This window comes from Phocoena phocoena, chromosome 7, assembly GCF_963924675.1.
Source record: "Phocoena phocoena chromosome 7, mPhoPho1.1, whole genome shotgun sequence".
NCBI classification, from domain to species: Eukaryota; Metazoa; Chordata; class Mammalia; order Artiodactyla; family Phocoenidae; genus Phocoena; species Phocoena phocoena.
The window spans coordinates 108,916,152-108,931,406 of record NC_089225.1 but is presented as its reverse complement, the minus strand read 5'-3'; the positions used below and the strand labels follow the sequence as shown (position 1 = coordinate 108,931,406).

The window sequence follows — 15,255 nt, the reverse complement described above, 5'->3', positions numbered from 1 at the left end:
TTCTATGCCCTTTAATTTTGTCTATATTTTTGATACACATAACATTAAAATCTTTTAATTCTTGTTTTTGTTTTTTCAGTTGTAGAGACAGTTTCTCATCTGGGCCACCATAAGGTCCAGAGGGCTTATTGGCTTGTACTGGAATGGGCCAAGGTAGACACTGGGAACGTAGGGAGCTCTGGCAATTCACTGGCTCTCGCATCATCTCTCTCTGGTGGAATTTCAATGATCTCCAAGTATAAATTCCCCCCTTATAACTTGGCCTTGGACAGTGACTTTTTTAGATAAAATATTTCAGGTACTCAGAACACAGTGACAAAATCCATGTACCAACATCCTGAGTAAATGGTTAATATATTGCTGTGTGTAATGGATTTTTTTAAGTAGAAGTTTAGAGATGAGATTGAGTTGCACACCTTTCCTTTCCACCCTCCGTCCCTAGGTGACCATTCTCCCTGTATTGATGTACCTTTCCACCCACACCTTGTTTCACTAGGACATTACCTGTGTGTTTTACTAAGCTCTGGCTGCTGTAACAAAATGCCAAAGACTGGGTACTTAAATAGCAGAAGTTTGTTTCTGGAGGCTGGAAGACTGAGATCAGGGAGCCAGCACAGTCGGGCTCTGGGAGGACCCACTTCCCGGCCCACAGACAGCCACCTTCTTGCCGTGTCATGTGGACAGAGGAGGAGCTCTGGTGTCTCTTAGGAGGGCACTGATCCCATCATGGGGGCCCCACCTTTGTGACCTCATCCAAACCCAATTACCTCCCAAAGGCCCTGTCTCAGCTACCATCACACTGGGGGTTAGGGCTTCCACTTGTGAATCTGGGGGACCATGTTCAACCCACAGCCCTGTGAACTGGGAGGGCCTGCACTGCCTGGAGTCAAGAGCCTGGCCAAGAGCCTTACACCTTGCAGGAGGTTCATTTTCCCTCAGTACAGGCTGGCAGGGGACTGTTGGCTCAGACCGGATGGGTATGGCCCTGCAATTCTACACCTTTCCTGCGTGCCTGCGGCTTCCTAAGAGCACAACCCCCGTTTCTCCTTCATCAGGAAAACTATCATCCTTGCCCAAAACTGCTTGTGCCTGGCCTCCCTCCCCCGCCCTCCATACCTAGCAGTCGTGCGAAGTCTCACTGGCCAGGCCTAGCTGCCAGAGGCTGGAAAACTGCGTTTGTGATGCTCTATCGTCTAGGGGAGGAAGGTGTGGCAGAAGGGCCTAGAGGAAGCTGGCTAGGTCCTCTCAGCCGATTTATAGGATCTGCCAATAAAGGACCCAGTTAACTATACAGAATGGTATGTGTTTTTAACTTTCACATAAATAACTCGGGGCTGTATGCACGGTGCAACTTTGTCTCACCAAGAGGTGTTTGCATTTGACAGGAGCTGACTGATAAACATGGGTCTCATTGTAGAGTTCCTTAGGTAGCTGGTCTGTCCCACTGGGTGTTTGCTGCTAATACTCTTCAGCCACCATCCTTGTGCACATGTGCAGATCGACCTGCAGCCCCACCCAGAGGTGGCTTGGTCATGTCTTCAACTTCCATAATTATTGCCAAAGTCCTCTCCCAAATGCCTAATCCCATTTGCACTCCATCCAGCAATAACAAAAGGTCCCATTTCCCCACACCGCTGCCACTAGCCAGCGCCACTGCTGTGGGTGTGACATGCACAGCACTGCAGTTCGCATGCCTTCCTGGGGGGACTGGCTTTTCAAGCACTCTCTCATGACACTGCTTTTTAATTTGCTGTATTACTGATGTGGGCATATTCTGTATGCCAATTCAATTATATGAATCAATCTAGTTTTATATAAATTGCAAGTAACTTCTTCCATCTGCGACTTGTTTAACTTTATGATATTTTATCGTACAGAAGATATATTTTAACATAGAAAAGTTGATGCTTTATTTTTGCTGGCTTCTATTACTTTTAAAGGAAAACCTAGGGTAGGTTTAAGACAATACTATGTTGTCTTAAATTTTTGCTTTCTGAGTTTGGGTCTATAAATCATCTGGAAATGTTTCGCAGGGGCATTAAGGGAATTGATCAGAGACCTGATTTTACAATTGTATGGCTTCCCCCAGGACCTGTACCGAAGGGCACATCCCTTTCAACTGTGTCAGTGGGACTCAAGTCTTCCGGCAGCAACGATCTTCATCACTTGGCAGGAAATAACTTCACTGTCTATTCCACGGGAGCCGCCAAACAGTGTGAGAGCACGCTTCCCAGAAGCCTCTGGTGCAGGTTGATTTCCGGGACTGCTCAGCAGCACCTCCGCCCACGGTGCCCAGGGTGGTGCCTGCTTGTTTCTTGGGCTTGGTGATAATTCCTCCTTCTTGACCCTCTGCTGGGCTCTGCTCCAGGCCTTGCTGGGTCCCTCCCCATCCTGGTCCAGCAGGCCCTGATGTGGAAAGGGTGAGGGTAGAGGGTGTGGTGTCACTTCCTCTCTGAAACCGCCCCCCCCCCCCATTACCTCCTGGCTGTGAACACTCCCTGTGCTCTGCACGGGCACCAGCACTGCCCCCACTGGCGGCCACCCTCCCTCACCATGATGCATTTCATGGTCACTGGTAGATGCCTCCTGTCCCTTTAAGAGCGGGGTCCCTGGAAGCAGAGTCCAGACAGCAGCTGGGCTCCTCTGGTTACCCCAGCACAGTGCCTGGCAATGAACACACCATCCGCATGGGTGGAACTGTGGAACTGAAATGCGATGAAGACACAAAGGGGGCTCCAGATCCTCTGGGCTGAGAGGAGCTGCCGGACGTACACACACTCGGGGGAAGCGGGGGTGAAGTTGCCCTTTGTTCCACTGTCTTGGCTCTGGGGCGACATCACCTTACGGTCAGGAATCTGCTCTCCAAATGGCAAGGGAGGTTTATTTCAATGGGAGGAAAGAAAGGGACACTGATTATTTAAGAACAATGCTTTTCTTACAAACTAAATTAAAAGTGGTTTGCATCGCCGTGGTGGGGTTGGCACGCTGGGGAGAGGCAGGTACATTCTGTATTCAGACCACCTAGGACATTCCTTAGGGTGAAGCCAAAAGCCAGTGATGACTACAGGTATCCAAGATTTTGAGTCTCCAGGGATGCCCTCCGGACCCCAGGATCCGAGTCCAGCTGTAGCTCCTGGAGAGCTGAGAGCGAGCTTAATCAGGAGAGGATGGGGACCCTCGAGGCCAGGCCCGCGCCCTCCGCCTGCCCTGGGCAGTGTGTGCTGATGAAAGCCCTGCCCGGGGAGCTGACTGCGGGGCGAGGGGCTCACAGGGGCTCTGGACTTCACCCTGCTGTGTGTGAATTCAGAAGGTGGCAGGTGCAGCCACGTCTCCACACACATCTCCCATCTCTGGGGGCTTCCGTTACGTCAACAGGGACAGAAAGACCACCCACAGGACCCAACTGCTGTGTGGATCGGCCATAGGAGTCAGGGTGAGTTATTTCATCAAAGTGTGTGGCAGGGAGGGGGCAGAGAGCACAGGGAGCCCTCAGAGCTGTCTTGCTGGAAAGCCCACCGCACGTCCGTTCATCCACCTCTCTGTGCCCTGGCTACACCTTTACCCCCAGAGACAACCAGGGTCAGCTGCCTCTCCCCTCAGGCGGTTTCCCTAAGCTCCCAAATGAGCTTAGTGGACTAATTTTTGACTCATACTTGAGTCTCCATGACTTACAATTCCGTAATGTAGGAAAGTCCAGCTTTTTCAGGTAACGTGCAGACATCTGCTTCATAATGATTCCTGAAATGAGAGCCAGGAAATGTTCATCACATGAATATTAGGTCAGTGAGAGATTTGGTTTCACCTTATGAGGGTCCCTGTTGAGGGTTTAGTTGAGGATGCTTAGTTGAGAATAGGGCATGTAGGAAGTTCCTTGGGACACACAGACAGGGACTTCCACCTGAACCCAGGTCCCAACACCTGTCCCCCTGCTCCAGGTCTGGGTCTGACCTGATGGCCTTCAAGCTCCCTCCTGCATCAGGAAACACTTGCCTGCTCACCTGCCAGGTTACATGCAGCAGTTCTGATCCTTGACAAGTTATTTTTAACATAGGTCATTGTTTCTAGCAAGAAGCTGTAGAGAACGGCAGGCTTTCTCTGAGTCTGCAAAAAACAAGTGGCACCCAGAGCCATGGAGGATGAGATCCTGGAGACCAGCTGCTCACAAAGAGCAGCCCCATCTGTCTGAGGCTGAAGGGTCTGCCCAGAGAGGGCAAGTGCACATATCAAAGTCACACAGCAGATTTGTAGTTGAGCAACTTAAGGACCTTCAGTCTTCAGTTATTCTTCTCTGGCCCAGAGAGATTACATTTGCTCACAACCTGCACTGTCCAATATGGTAGCCGCTGACCACACCTGGTCCTTGAGCACCTGAAATGTGGCTAGTCTGAATTAAGTGTGAAGTGCCTCCTGGATATTGAAGACACTACCCCAAAAAGGTAAGCTATGACATTTATAATTTTATATTGATTGCATGTTGAAATGATGATGATTTGGATCTACTGGGTTAAATAAAATCTACTATGAAATTTGGTTTCACCTCTTTTCACAGTTTTCAACAGAAATCTTAAAAATGGGTATGTATGTGGTTTGCATTCTTCTTTCTGCTGGACAGAGCTGGTCTCAACACCTCACATCCAGAAGGTGAACGCAAGGTCACAGGATGAAACCCCAAGCCCCTGGGGGCCACCTCCCATGGGGCCATCCCCCCTCAGCTTCCTTACCAAGACAGAGCACAGGGTTATCTGGAAACTGGTCATGTCCTTGGGGGCAATGGCATCACTTTGGTCCGAGGAGCTCTCCAGGGCCTTCCAGCCCCAGAAGTGCACACACTGAAACATGGTAGCCACACAGGCCTAGAGGGACACAGGACAGAACAGCAGGGGAGGTGTCAGGCAGACCCAGGGGGTTCACACAAGGGGTGGGGCTGCCAGGACTGGCGTTCCGTCAGTAAACTCGAGGGCGGCCCCCAAAAGCCTCAGAGAGCCAAAGAAGGGCAGGCTGGCGGGCCCTGGGAGGATGCCTGGGACCCAAGCCCACCAGCCCATGTCACGCCTGTGTGCATAGTTATTAAACCCCTTGGGAGCAGGTGCAGCCACACTCGCCCCCTCAGCCATTGGCCAGCACCTTGGTGCCCTCAGCAGCCCCGCCGGGGACCTGCCCCTCCAGGAGACTGGGGGTCAGGGGCCTGGCTGCGATTGCCACGATGGGAGTGAGTTCTCTCATCCCCCCAGATCCCCTCCACCGGTTCTGCCTGTCCCTGTGCCCTGCAGCAACCAGGCCCCCCGGTCTCTGGCCTCCGGTGGGGTTAGGCCACAGGAAGATGCTGATTGGAGGGCCGGGAGGGAGGCTGGGGTGTCTATTCCCCCGGGAGTAGGACGGGCAGCACCCGCTGGGGCCCCAAGCCGTGTTGGTCTCTCCTCTCTGTGGCCCCTTCATTAAACCCTCTCGGTCACCTTTCTGGGCGTGCTGTCACTTCCTACCTCAATCCCCACCCCTACGTGGAAGCCTCAGCTCTCAGCAGCAAGATTGAGGGGACTAAGCTTGTGGCCCCAGAACCGGGGTTAAGACAGTAGTTGAACACGCTCTGTTGAGGACGCCTCGTTTGGGGCCAGCCGTATCCCCACGGCTCCTGAGGGGCCGCAGGATCACTCCTCATCTCAGCCACCATCCCCTCCCCAGTCCACAGATGGAGACAGGGAGCAGGGAAGACAGAGGTCAGGGTCATGGGCGGCACAGGGGGTGAGGGGCTCCGTACACGTGTGTCCCCAGGCAGCCAGTGTTAGCCTGAGAGGCGGGAGCTAAGCGAGGGGGTGTGGGCCTCCCCCAACCCCAAAGCAACAGAGCAGCCGGGCCTCGGAGAAGGGGGAGAAAAGGGGTGTGAAAGCTAGGCACCCTCCAGTCCTCCCGGCGACCTCAGCACGAGCCTGCCCCACAGGGAGCCAGAGAGGACAGATTTAAGGGGAGTGTTAAACCTGACCGAGTCATAATTCCCAAAAGGGAAAGCAACTTATAGAATCTGGTAAAAGAAAGGGCAGCTGGTGAAGGCCCCTGGAGAAGAAGGAAACTCCACCATGCTTCCCCCCCGCCCCAGAGCCCAGATTCCTCAAGAAGCCGGTTTGTGGGTCATCTCGACTGGTGCCTTTCCCAGCCTGGCACGAGGAACCAGCAGATCATGGCCTTTGGGGTCTTGGGAAGACTGAGCGAGGAAGGGGACACCCCAGCTAGCCGGGCTGGCAGCCCCAAAGCGTGTGTTCCTTTTGGGGACAGCAGGCCCTGGACTTTATACACAAAGCCCAGGTGTGTCTCACCTGGGCTGCATTGGAGCAGGGATCCTGGCAGTGCAGCATGAGGGGGACCCAGGCTTTCTTCACTTCCTCTTTGAAGAAATGCTTCTTGGAAATCCTGACCACCTTTGCCAGCTTCCCGAAGAGGACGAAGGCTTTTAAATGCAGTAGCTCGCTCTCCTGCAGCGGAGGTGGACAATTTCTGAAACTTGGGAAGCAGGAAGCCCAACAAAACCACAGCCATTAAGAGGTGGACCCTCTTAAATGCCTCGGGCCCTGCGAAGCCTTCTGGGTCATTCCATCAGGATGGAGTCTCTCGCAGGGCTCTCGGGACTGGGCGTTATTCTGGTGTTTGTGATCTTCTCTTCCCTAGATGAGGGCTGCGCTGGATCTGATTGCCCACCGCCGCCTAGCGGAGTCCCCAGCTCGCATGCCACAGCTGTCCAAAGAGCATTTGTGGCTGCGAGGAATTAAAATCGGGGAGAAGGGTCCCATGGGCTCTAGAACAAGATCTTTTATTTTTTATCGGATGCCATGATCAGCCAATCGAAACATCAGCAACAAGTCAGACCTTGTACCCCTTTTTGTTCCAGGGTGCATCTCTTCTTTAGGGGATTAGAAGTGGCCACTCGTCCACTCAGCAGCCATTTCTGAGGGGCCCCCATGAGGGCCAGGGCTGAGCAAGGCTCCAGTGCGGACTCACGTGGTCAAAGAAGGCTCTGCACCGCTCGGGGATGGCATGGAAGTCGGACCCCACGTCCCCTTCCCGCAGCTCAGCCAGGACCTTGGCCAGGGTCTCCATGCCCTTGGAGGTCATGCTGGTGCTCACAGGCCCCCTCAGGGAGGGAGCACAGGCACTTCTCCAGTAAAAGCTTCTGGTACTGCCTCACCTGGGGGGCACGGGAGACATCAGCCCGAGCCTGGTTCCCCGGGACACACCGGCATCGGCCCCTCAGACCTTCTTGGGGGCACGGAGGGCCATGTTGCCGAGGGCGCGCAGGGAAAGCACCCGCAGGGCCTCGTCCTGGTCCACGCCCTTCTCCAGCATCAGCACTGCCGGCTTCAGCATCTTCTCCTGGTACAGGATCGGGACACTCATGAACTGGAAAGGAGAACTTCTTACAATCACCCCTCAGAGAGGCCCATTTCTCAGCCACAAAACAGGACGTGTGATGACATTCAGTGCGCGGAATTGTCTCTCTGTGAACAGGAGAGGATTCTGAGCCCCAACTCCCAGGACCAGCTCTGGGCTCCTCCGCCTGCCAGCTGTGGGGCCCTGGCAAGTGCCTCAACCCCTCTGAGCCTCAGTTTCCCCATCTGTAAAAAGAGGGCGACACCAGTACCTGCCTCATAGGGTCGCCGTGAGGATCCGATGAGGAAATACGTGGGAAATCCTAGGTGAGTGTGACCTATATTAATACACTCATCCGTCATTTATTTCTTCAGTTAACATGATGGGAATGGCCACTGAGCACAAGAGCCATGCCCACTGTGTTTGAGCAGAAAAGCACAAGAAGCATGGATTCCACTCACCTGGGACTCAGAGAGTCACTACTGTCCTAGCACCCGAAATGCCAGGGACTCAGGCCTACAGGGAGCCCTCTGGCATGCGTGTGTGCATGCGTGTCTTGTGTGTGCACGCACACATATGAGTGTGTTTTATTAAAACGTAAGAAAGCTTAACACCAAATTGGTGGCCCCAAAATTGAAAATTGATTCTCTGGCCCTTTACAGAGCATGTCTGCCATCCCCTGCAGCAGGCCAAAAGTTGGTTCTTACGACATACTGGGCATCAGGCAGCCAAGAAAATTTCTCCTAAAAGGTTTCTGGCCAGGACCCCATAAGTGCCCCAGCTGCATGGAAGGGTAGCTGGGCCCCAGTGGCTCTGACTCCCTTCCCGGCCTTCCTGCCTGGCAAAGCCTGGTTCACCGCTCAGAGCCCTCCTGTAAGGCCTTCCCCAGGGAAGACCTCCTCTGGCCCCCGGGTGTTGCTGGCACTCACCACGTCACACATCCCTTGGGTGCCAGGCTTGAGGGCACAGGCCGGGTCTCAGCCCTTCTTTCCCCACAGTGCCCACCCCGAATTATCCACGTGATGAACGAATGAAGGAGTGACTGAACGGACACACAAACGATGGGTGTTCGCCTGCCCAACCGCCCCTCCCCCCGACCGCTGACTCAGAGCCTGTGCGCCTGCCCTGAGATGAGCCCCCAGGACAGCCCCACCCTAAGCCGGCCCGCCCCGCCCCCCAGCCCTCCGCGCCGGCACCGTGGCCTCACTTCCACGCAGACCGCCATGCTGCTGATGCGATAGCTCAGGGCCTCCGAGGCCACGCCCCTGAGCACCAGCTCCGACAGCCTCTGCCGGTAGCCCTCGGCGTTCTGCACGCCCAGCCTGCAGGGACAGCACCGCAGTGGGGACTTCTCAGCTCCTGCCGGGCACAGCTGCTCCGCAGCAGGGTGCCCAGGGGGCAGAGCTCCTAGGCCAGGGGGTCACTGAAGTACTGACTCTCCATCTGCTTTTCATAAAATGGCACCAGAATGAGGGCCACTCAGGAGAGCTCAGGACCCGGGAAGGAGCTCCCAGTCCTGCCATCCTGGCCCAGCTCAGAAGCCCCGTGTGGCCTCGGGCATCCCCACCCACCTCGGACCTCACTTTCTTGCCTTGGAGCAGGAAGGGCTGGAAGAAAAGATTCCCTCTGCCCTGCACCCTCCTGCCACCCAGAGCCTGGGATGCAGGTCAACGTGGCAACCCCCCGGAGCGAGGCATGCAGCCACGACCCAGATCTTCCATCAAGGACATGGAGCCCCGCGGAGCCGGGTGCCCACCTGGCCAGCAGGCTCACTCCCTGCAGGAATGTGGAGCTGCTCTCCAGGAGTGTCCACACGCCCTGCTCTTCCAGGGTGCGAAGCAGCGGCTCGCTGTTGAGTTTCCGGAACAAAAGCTGCATGGATTTGATCGTGATCCTGGAAGAAGGCAGGGCCCCATCAGGACACGGCTTCCCTGCCGGGAGCACCCACAGAACCTCAGACAGGTAAGCTCCGCACCCAGGTCTGTGAAGGGGCATCCAATATACGCAGGGCCTCGGTCAAGGGGCCAAGAGCAATCTTGTGAGACGGTGGTCTGCAAACTCCGAAAACCACACCGTGCTGGACTCATGGGAAGGAAGATCGTAAGATCAGCTTCCAGAAAGTTCTCCCCACCAGGAGGGGAAGATGAGGGCCTCTGGGTGGAGGTGATGCTTGGAGTTCAGTGACTTCTAAGAGGCTGCGTCCAGCCCAGGCCCTCTGCCTTACACCCCACGCATGCCCCCACCCTCGAGAGCACCTTTGCAGGTTGATCTCCTCAGGGAGGGTCCCCGTGTGGACGAGTCTCCACATCTCCAGGACGGGCGACATGGCCTCTGGCCCCTGGCTGCTGCCGAGCTGCAGCAGGAGGGTGTAGATGAGGTCCGGGAAGAGGTCCAGGAGCTTGTCATCCTGGTCCATCTTCTCAATAAGAAGGTGGATGGTGCACAGGGTCTGCAGATAGAAGGGTGGGAGGCATGAAGACTCCTACTGAGGGGCCAAGGAGGGCCCGCCCCATGACTCACCATCAGAGGGTCCACGGCGGCCAGGTGCCAGATGTCAGCCTTGGAGGTGGTGTCGGCCCTGGGCGTGAACCTCGACTGCAGCCGACCCATCAGTGCATGTAGCATCATCCGGGCAAAGGGCAAGTTCTCAGCCACAGTCAGCCACACCTCCGTCAGGTGGCTAGCCAAAGACAGGGGACAAGGACTGTGGGTTTGGGGCCATGTGCCCTGGCAGGTCAGAGCCCCTGTGGACTCCCAGGCGGCCCCCTGAGTAGGGGCTGGACTCTGAAGACTGGATCTCAAGGAGGTGGAAAGAGCCGCCAAAGACTGCACAACCAGAAGCCTGGTCCCGACTCCATGCTCAGAGACACGTCTCCGCCCACGGCACTCCCGGGAAAGCCACAGCCCCTCTCTGGAGCCCCAGCTCTGCTGCTAGGTGACCCCGGGAGTCCCCACCGGACCTGTTGTGTGATGACTTTGTGGACACGTCCGGTCATAGCCTCCCAGTGCCCAGGTGTGTCAGGCGGGCACCAGGCAGCTTGCTGGTGTGCATCACTTACTCCTCCCAACACATTTGTGTGGAAGGCGCCTTCATCTCCATTTCCATAGAAGAGGAAATGAGGCCCGCAGAGGTCAGGTAACATGCCAGGCTACAGCTTGAAGCCGGCTTCCCGATCCCCAAGTCCAAGCGCACGGCCCTGCTGAGAAGGGAAGGGCTCCCGGCACAGTGATGCAATGAGCCTCTGTGCACAGGTACAGGCAGGTGGGGTCTGGTGGGCTCTGAAGGGCTAAAACCGTGAGTCCAGCAGGATCAACCTGCCTGTTTGAATCCACAAAACCAAATACACGAGTGCGGAGGTGAGTTTTGTTGAGGGGGGAAGGGGAGATGCAGCTGGGGCCTGGTGGCAGGAATTGAATAGAAGGGTGGGCACAACACGCTCGTTCACAACAACTTCTCAGAAAGAAAACATAGGAGTGTAAGGAAACAAGAAAGTGGGGACCTCAGTCCTGTAACTCAAGAAACAGCCACGTGAGCTTGAAGGAGGACCTGGGCTCCAGAAAGGAACGCAGCCCGGCCAGCACCTCGACTCGGGCTTGAGACCCTGAGCAAAGGCCCCAGCTCAGCTGAGCCCAGGCTTCTGACCGCACAAACCAGGAGATGATAAACGGCTGTTAACAGTTCCAAGCTCCCAAGTTGGTGGCAGTTTGTTACACTGTGATAGCTAACCAATACAGTGAAAGCCAGCCAGCCAGAGGCCCCACTCAGCACTGCTATGAGAGGGGCTAACCCTCCTTCAATCAAGCCACCTGCTGCACTGCCATCCTACCCGGACCCGGGGCAGGGCTGACCTTATGAGAGGCAGCTCCACGGCAGAGCCAGGCCTGCATTTCACACAGGGCAGCCTGGGAGATTCTGGATCTGACACCTGTACTCGAAACTTTTTTCTCTGCTCACAGCATCTTCTGTGCCATCTGCCACGTCTCTCTCCACCAAGTCTCAAGGCTGCCCTTTGCTCCCTGGTCTCTGCTGCTCTGGGGATGCCTGCCCACCCCGTTATGGGCCCTCCCCAGGGAATTCCAGTTCCATCCCAGCACATTCACTCCCCAGACTGGTGAGATCCTACCAGCTGCCTGTGCGGGGCTGTGACAGAGACACGGGGACTGGGCACTGTTCATCAAAATGACGCAAGAAGGAGGGTTTGCACTGCTTTACTGTGAGGCCACCTGAGGGGCCTGAGGCTCTGTCATTTCATCCCTTGGGCACCTGGACTAGTCACTCCCCTCTCAGGGCCCCATTTGGAAAGGAGGAAAGACAGAGCAGAGCTTCTCCAGTGGCCTGCTCGGGCCTTGGGGCCCATGTCCTGTGGTCTATCCGGCCCGGAGCTCTGTCCTCTTCAGGGAGGAAAGGGCTGCAGAGGGGAGAGCCCAGAGCCGGTGACCAGGACATGTAAGACGCTATGGGATCCGAACTCCAGCTTGATGGGATGGGGCTGTAATGCTGAGCCTCCGGGTCCGAGGTTCCGAGAGGCTGCACCTCCCACGGAGATGCAAGGAGAGGGTCTGACCCACCCCAGGGTCGGACGGGCCCCGGTCTTCTGGGACACGCCGGCGGTGGCGAGTCGGGCACAGTCTGGGTGACCCCACACCCAGGGCACCCACCTCTCCATGGGCAGGGGCTGCCGCAGGAGGGACATGAGGCCGGTCTCCTGGTGGTAGTGCGCCAGCAGAAGGATGCCCTCGATGAGGGGGTGCCGCACCTCCGGGTGATCCACTACCGGCAGGTGGACCAGGATGGCGCCCAGGATCTCCGCCACCTGGGAAGGGGTGGGGCATCACCGGGCAGCCCGGCCCTCATGGACCTCCTGCCCTCACCCCACCGTACACCCCTTCTCTTGCCCAAGCGGACGCTGGGTAGGTTAAACCTTCAGCACCCATTCCAATGCATCCTCTCTGGTCCCTTCCAGGATTTTATCCGATTTTCAGGAGGGGCTGTGCTCCAGGAGAGCGAGCCTCAGGCCTCCAGCCCATCGTCCACTTACTGACCGAGTCACCTTCAACATATTCTTTCTTGTTCTAGAACCCTACTTCCTCCTCCTCTTTACAACCATGGACTTGGGGGGTGGGGCTGGAGAACCCTGAACACACGAGGCTGGGCCCCTGCCCGGCCCTCTAGGTTGGGTGCACCAGGCAGCCGCAGGCCCCAGGTGACCCGGCCACAGCCCTGTCACTGTGTCCTCCAGCTCCTTGGCCCGCATCTGGAGGAAGGTGCCTATCCAGGTGATGGAGGCCTTGTCATGCTGGAGGTTCACGGCCCCGATGTTCTCACAGAGCTTCTGGACGAGCGAGGCCACCTCATCGCAGCTAAACTGCAAGCACGCCACCTACAACCAGAGCAGGCTGTTCCCGGTGTCCGATAACCAAGCCCAAGGACTCCCCTGCCTGCCAGTCTCCGCTCTTCCGTTCCATGTCACAGCCCCAGCCCAGCTGCATCCTCTCTCAAAGCGCTGCCCCAGCGTCCTCCCCGCCGCCCAGCCGCCCAGCCTCTCGCGTCTCAGTCACAGGCCTGCTTGAATGCCACTCAGCGTCAAGGCCACAGGGATGCACGCCAACACCTCCCTTTCCTCGTCCCCTGCCCCCACCCCACTGAACTCCACGCAGGAAGCTTCTCCCCAGATCCTCGCTGTCCTGACTGTACAGCCCTGCAGCCTTCCCTCGGGGTGTGCCCTGTGCCTCGCTGCCGATGCACAAGCCTTCCACTGCACAGAGCCCCCTCTGGCCCCTGAGGCAGAAGAGACCTCATCGCTCTGCAACCCTGAGAGTTTGGATGGCTCTGGACACTTTCAGTCACCAGTGTGCCATCAGCCTGCCCGTGTGCTGACACCTGTGGGCAGGGTCTCGTGTTCGAGTCTTTCTGGGGCCCCCTCAGTGTAGCACATGCTAGGGACAACGAGAACACAGCTGGGGTCCTTTAAGCACCTACCGTATGCCAGGCACCACAGTAGGGATCTTACACATCACAGGCCATTTAAATACATATGGCGTGAGGTGGACCAAGGGCCGTGGAAGCCATGACCCCCAGAAGAGGATGGGGGCTGAGCAGCCAGGCTGAGCAAGGTCCCACACCCCAGTGATGGCCCAGGCCCCCAGAGACTACGGCCCACACAACCTTCCCTCGTCACCTTGGCGATTCTGGAAGACGCGCTGAAAATCTTCTCCACGTCCGAGCCCTGCAGCTCCGCCTTACATTTCACAAGCTCCAACGCCTTGGAAGCGCCCCAGGAGGAGCAGTTCTGGCTTGCTGGTGGGAATACAATTTCAGACACGATCGGTCAGGACAAAGGGTCCCCGTCGTGGTGGCCTCCTGCCCCAGCCCTCGGGGCACCCTGGTTCCACAGGCCTGAACCACCCTCCAGCATCTGGACATCCTAACCCATTGCCTCGCCCCTCTGTGCACAGCTCAGGGGGATGCTCTGCCAACTTCCAGCTGCCACTGCAGAGGTCAGCTCTCCCCATCTGAAGGTCTCCCCACTGCATCCCCCTCTGAGCTCATCGCTGGCCAGTTCTGCCACATCCTTGGTATCTGTGAGCTGACCCTGTCCCACTGGGGTCCCTCAGTGCCCAGCACATGCCCTCAGTGAGTCGAGGTGACCCAAGGAGCCTCTCCTTCCAGAAGCTTCCATGGCTTCCCAGTGAGCTGTGAACCCCCTCCGCCATCCCTGCTGGTCACACTTGTTTGTCTACACAGAGAGACCACACTCCCCTCCAGGACAGCCCCATAGCTGACACCCCTGGTGTCGGCGCCCTCTCCATACCATGAAAATCCAGGAGGCTGGAAAGGACTTCCATGGAGGCCAGGCGGGTTCTTCTGTGCGAGTCGCAGGTGCATGGGGCAATGAGTCTGACCAGAGTGCCAAACTGCCCCAGCTGCAGAGGGATCTGAGGGACGGGAGACCTCAAGGCTCACACGCTCTGTCCAGCCGAGCACACAGAGGCCAGTGCGACCAGTGGCCAGAGAGGGTGAACCCTGCTCTGAAAGCACCCCTGTCTGGGAAGCCCGAGCTTCCATCCCCAGGTCCCACAGCTGGGCCCCGGGAGGCCGAGCAGCCAAGATCTGAGGAGTCTGCCCAGGACGTACCCTGTCAGGCCGGGGCCAGGTGCTATGTCTGGGCACCCCTCTCGTTCCTATAAATGAGGCCTGGCTTCACATCTGGACTTCCCCGCTCACTAGCTGTGTGACATGGGTAGGTTCTTAGCCTCGGGTCCTCTTGTTCCTTATCTGTAAATCAGAGGTGATGATGGTGCCCCTTCTTTCAGGGAATGCCCTGAGAATTGCGACAGAGAATCCAGGTGATGCACTTGGCACAGGACCTGGCCTCAAATGTTACTTAGCACTAGTCTTGGCCCCAGCTTCGCTTTACTGGGCCTGGGTTCCACCTCAGTGGTGCTCCAGGACTGGAGTCCTGCCCACCTTGCTCTCACTCTTCACCGGCCCCGAGATGCGAGTCCTGTCCCCCCACCCCAGCCCCAGGACACCATCGTCGTCCTGCCAACGCCATCCCTGATGACCAGACAGTCAAAGAGTATGAGGCCAACAGATGTAGGAAGAGAGGCCTCGTGGAGCTGTGTCACGTGCTCAACCAGCAAAAACCTTGTTGCTTTTCTAGATTTCACGATGTTAGTGGGATTTGTCAAGCTTTGTGAAATTTGTGATTTTGTAGTGATTTATTTTCTCATTCTAGTAAATACTCACTTTCCTAAGCAGTGTGACATTCATAGCTGAGCCCCTTTTCCTTACAGAGTCCACACCCCGTGTGAACCTCAGGCCCCACAGAACCCGGAGCCACACCAAACCCGGCCCACCCTCTTCCTCAGCACCTCTGAGCCCCAGGGCCAGCATCT

The 15,255-nt window shown here is 56.8% G+C and overlaps 1 protein-coding gene across 1 annotated transcript in view; it reads right to left on the bottom strand.

The window, feature by feature from the left end:
* Positions 1-3,021: 3,021 nt before the first annotated feature.
* Positions 3,022-15,255, bottom strand: part of MROH2A (maestro heat like repeat family member 2A) — a 37,950-nt gene continuing 25,716 nt past the window's right edge. Inside the window, 17 exon segments of the mRNA XM_065880190.1 lie at positions 3,022-3,082; positions 3,084-3,141; positions 3,673-3,738; positions 3,999-4,101; positions 4,722-4,853; positions 6,309-6,464; positions 6,988-7,134; positions 7,136-7,174; positions 7,243-7,386; positions 8,564-8,678; positions 9,113-9,250; positions 9,612-9,805; positions 9,877-10,036; positions 12,016-12,170; positions 12,585-12,737; positions 13,536-13,654; positions 14,169-14,292. Coding sequence (XP_065736262.1) covers positions 3,022-3,082; positions 3,084-3,141; positions 3,673-3,738; positions 3,999-4,101; positions 4,722-4,853; positions 6,309-6,464; positions 6,988-7,134; positions 7,136-7,174; positions 7,243-7,386; positions 8,564-8,678; positions 9,113-9,250; positions 9,612-9,805; positions 9,877-10,036; positions 12,016-12,170; positions 12,585-12,737; positions 13,536-13,654; positions 14,169-14,292 — 2,064 coding nt within the window.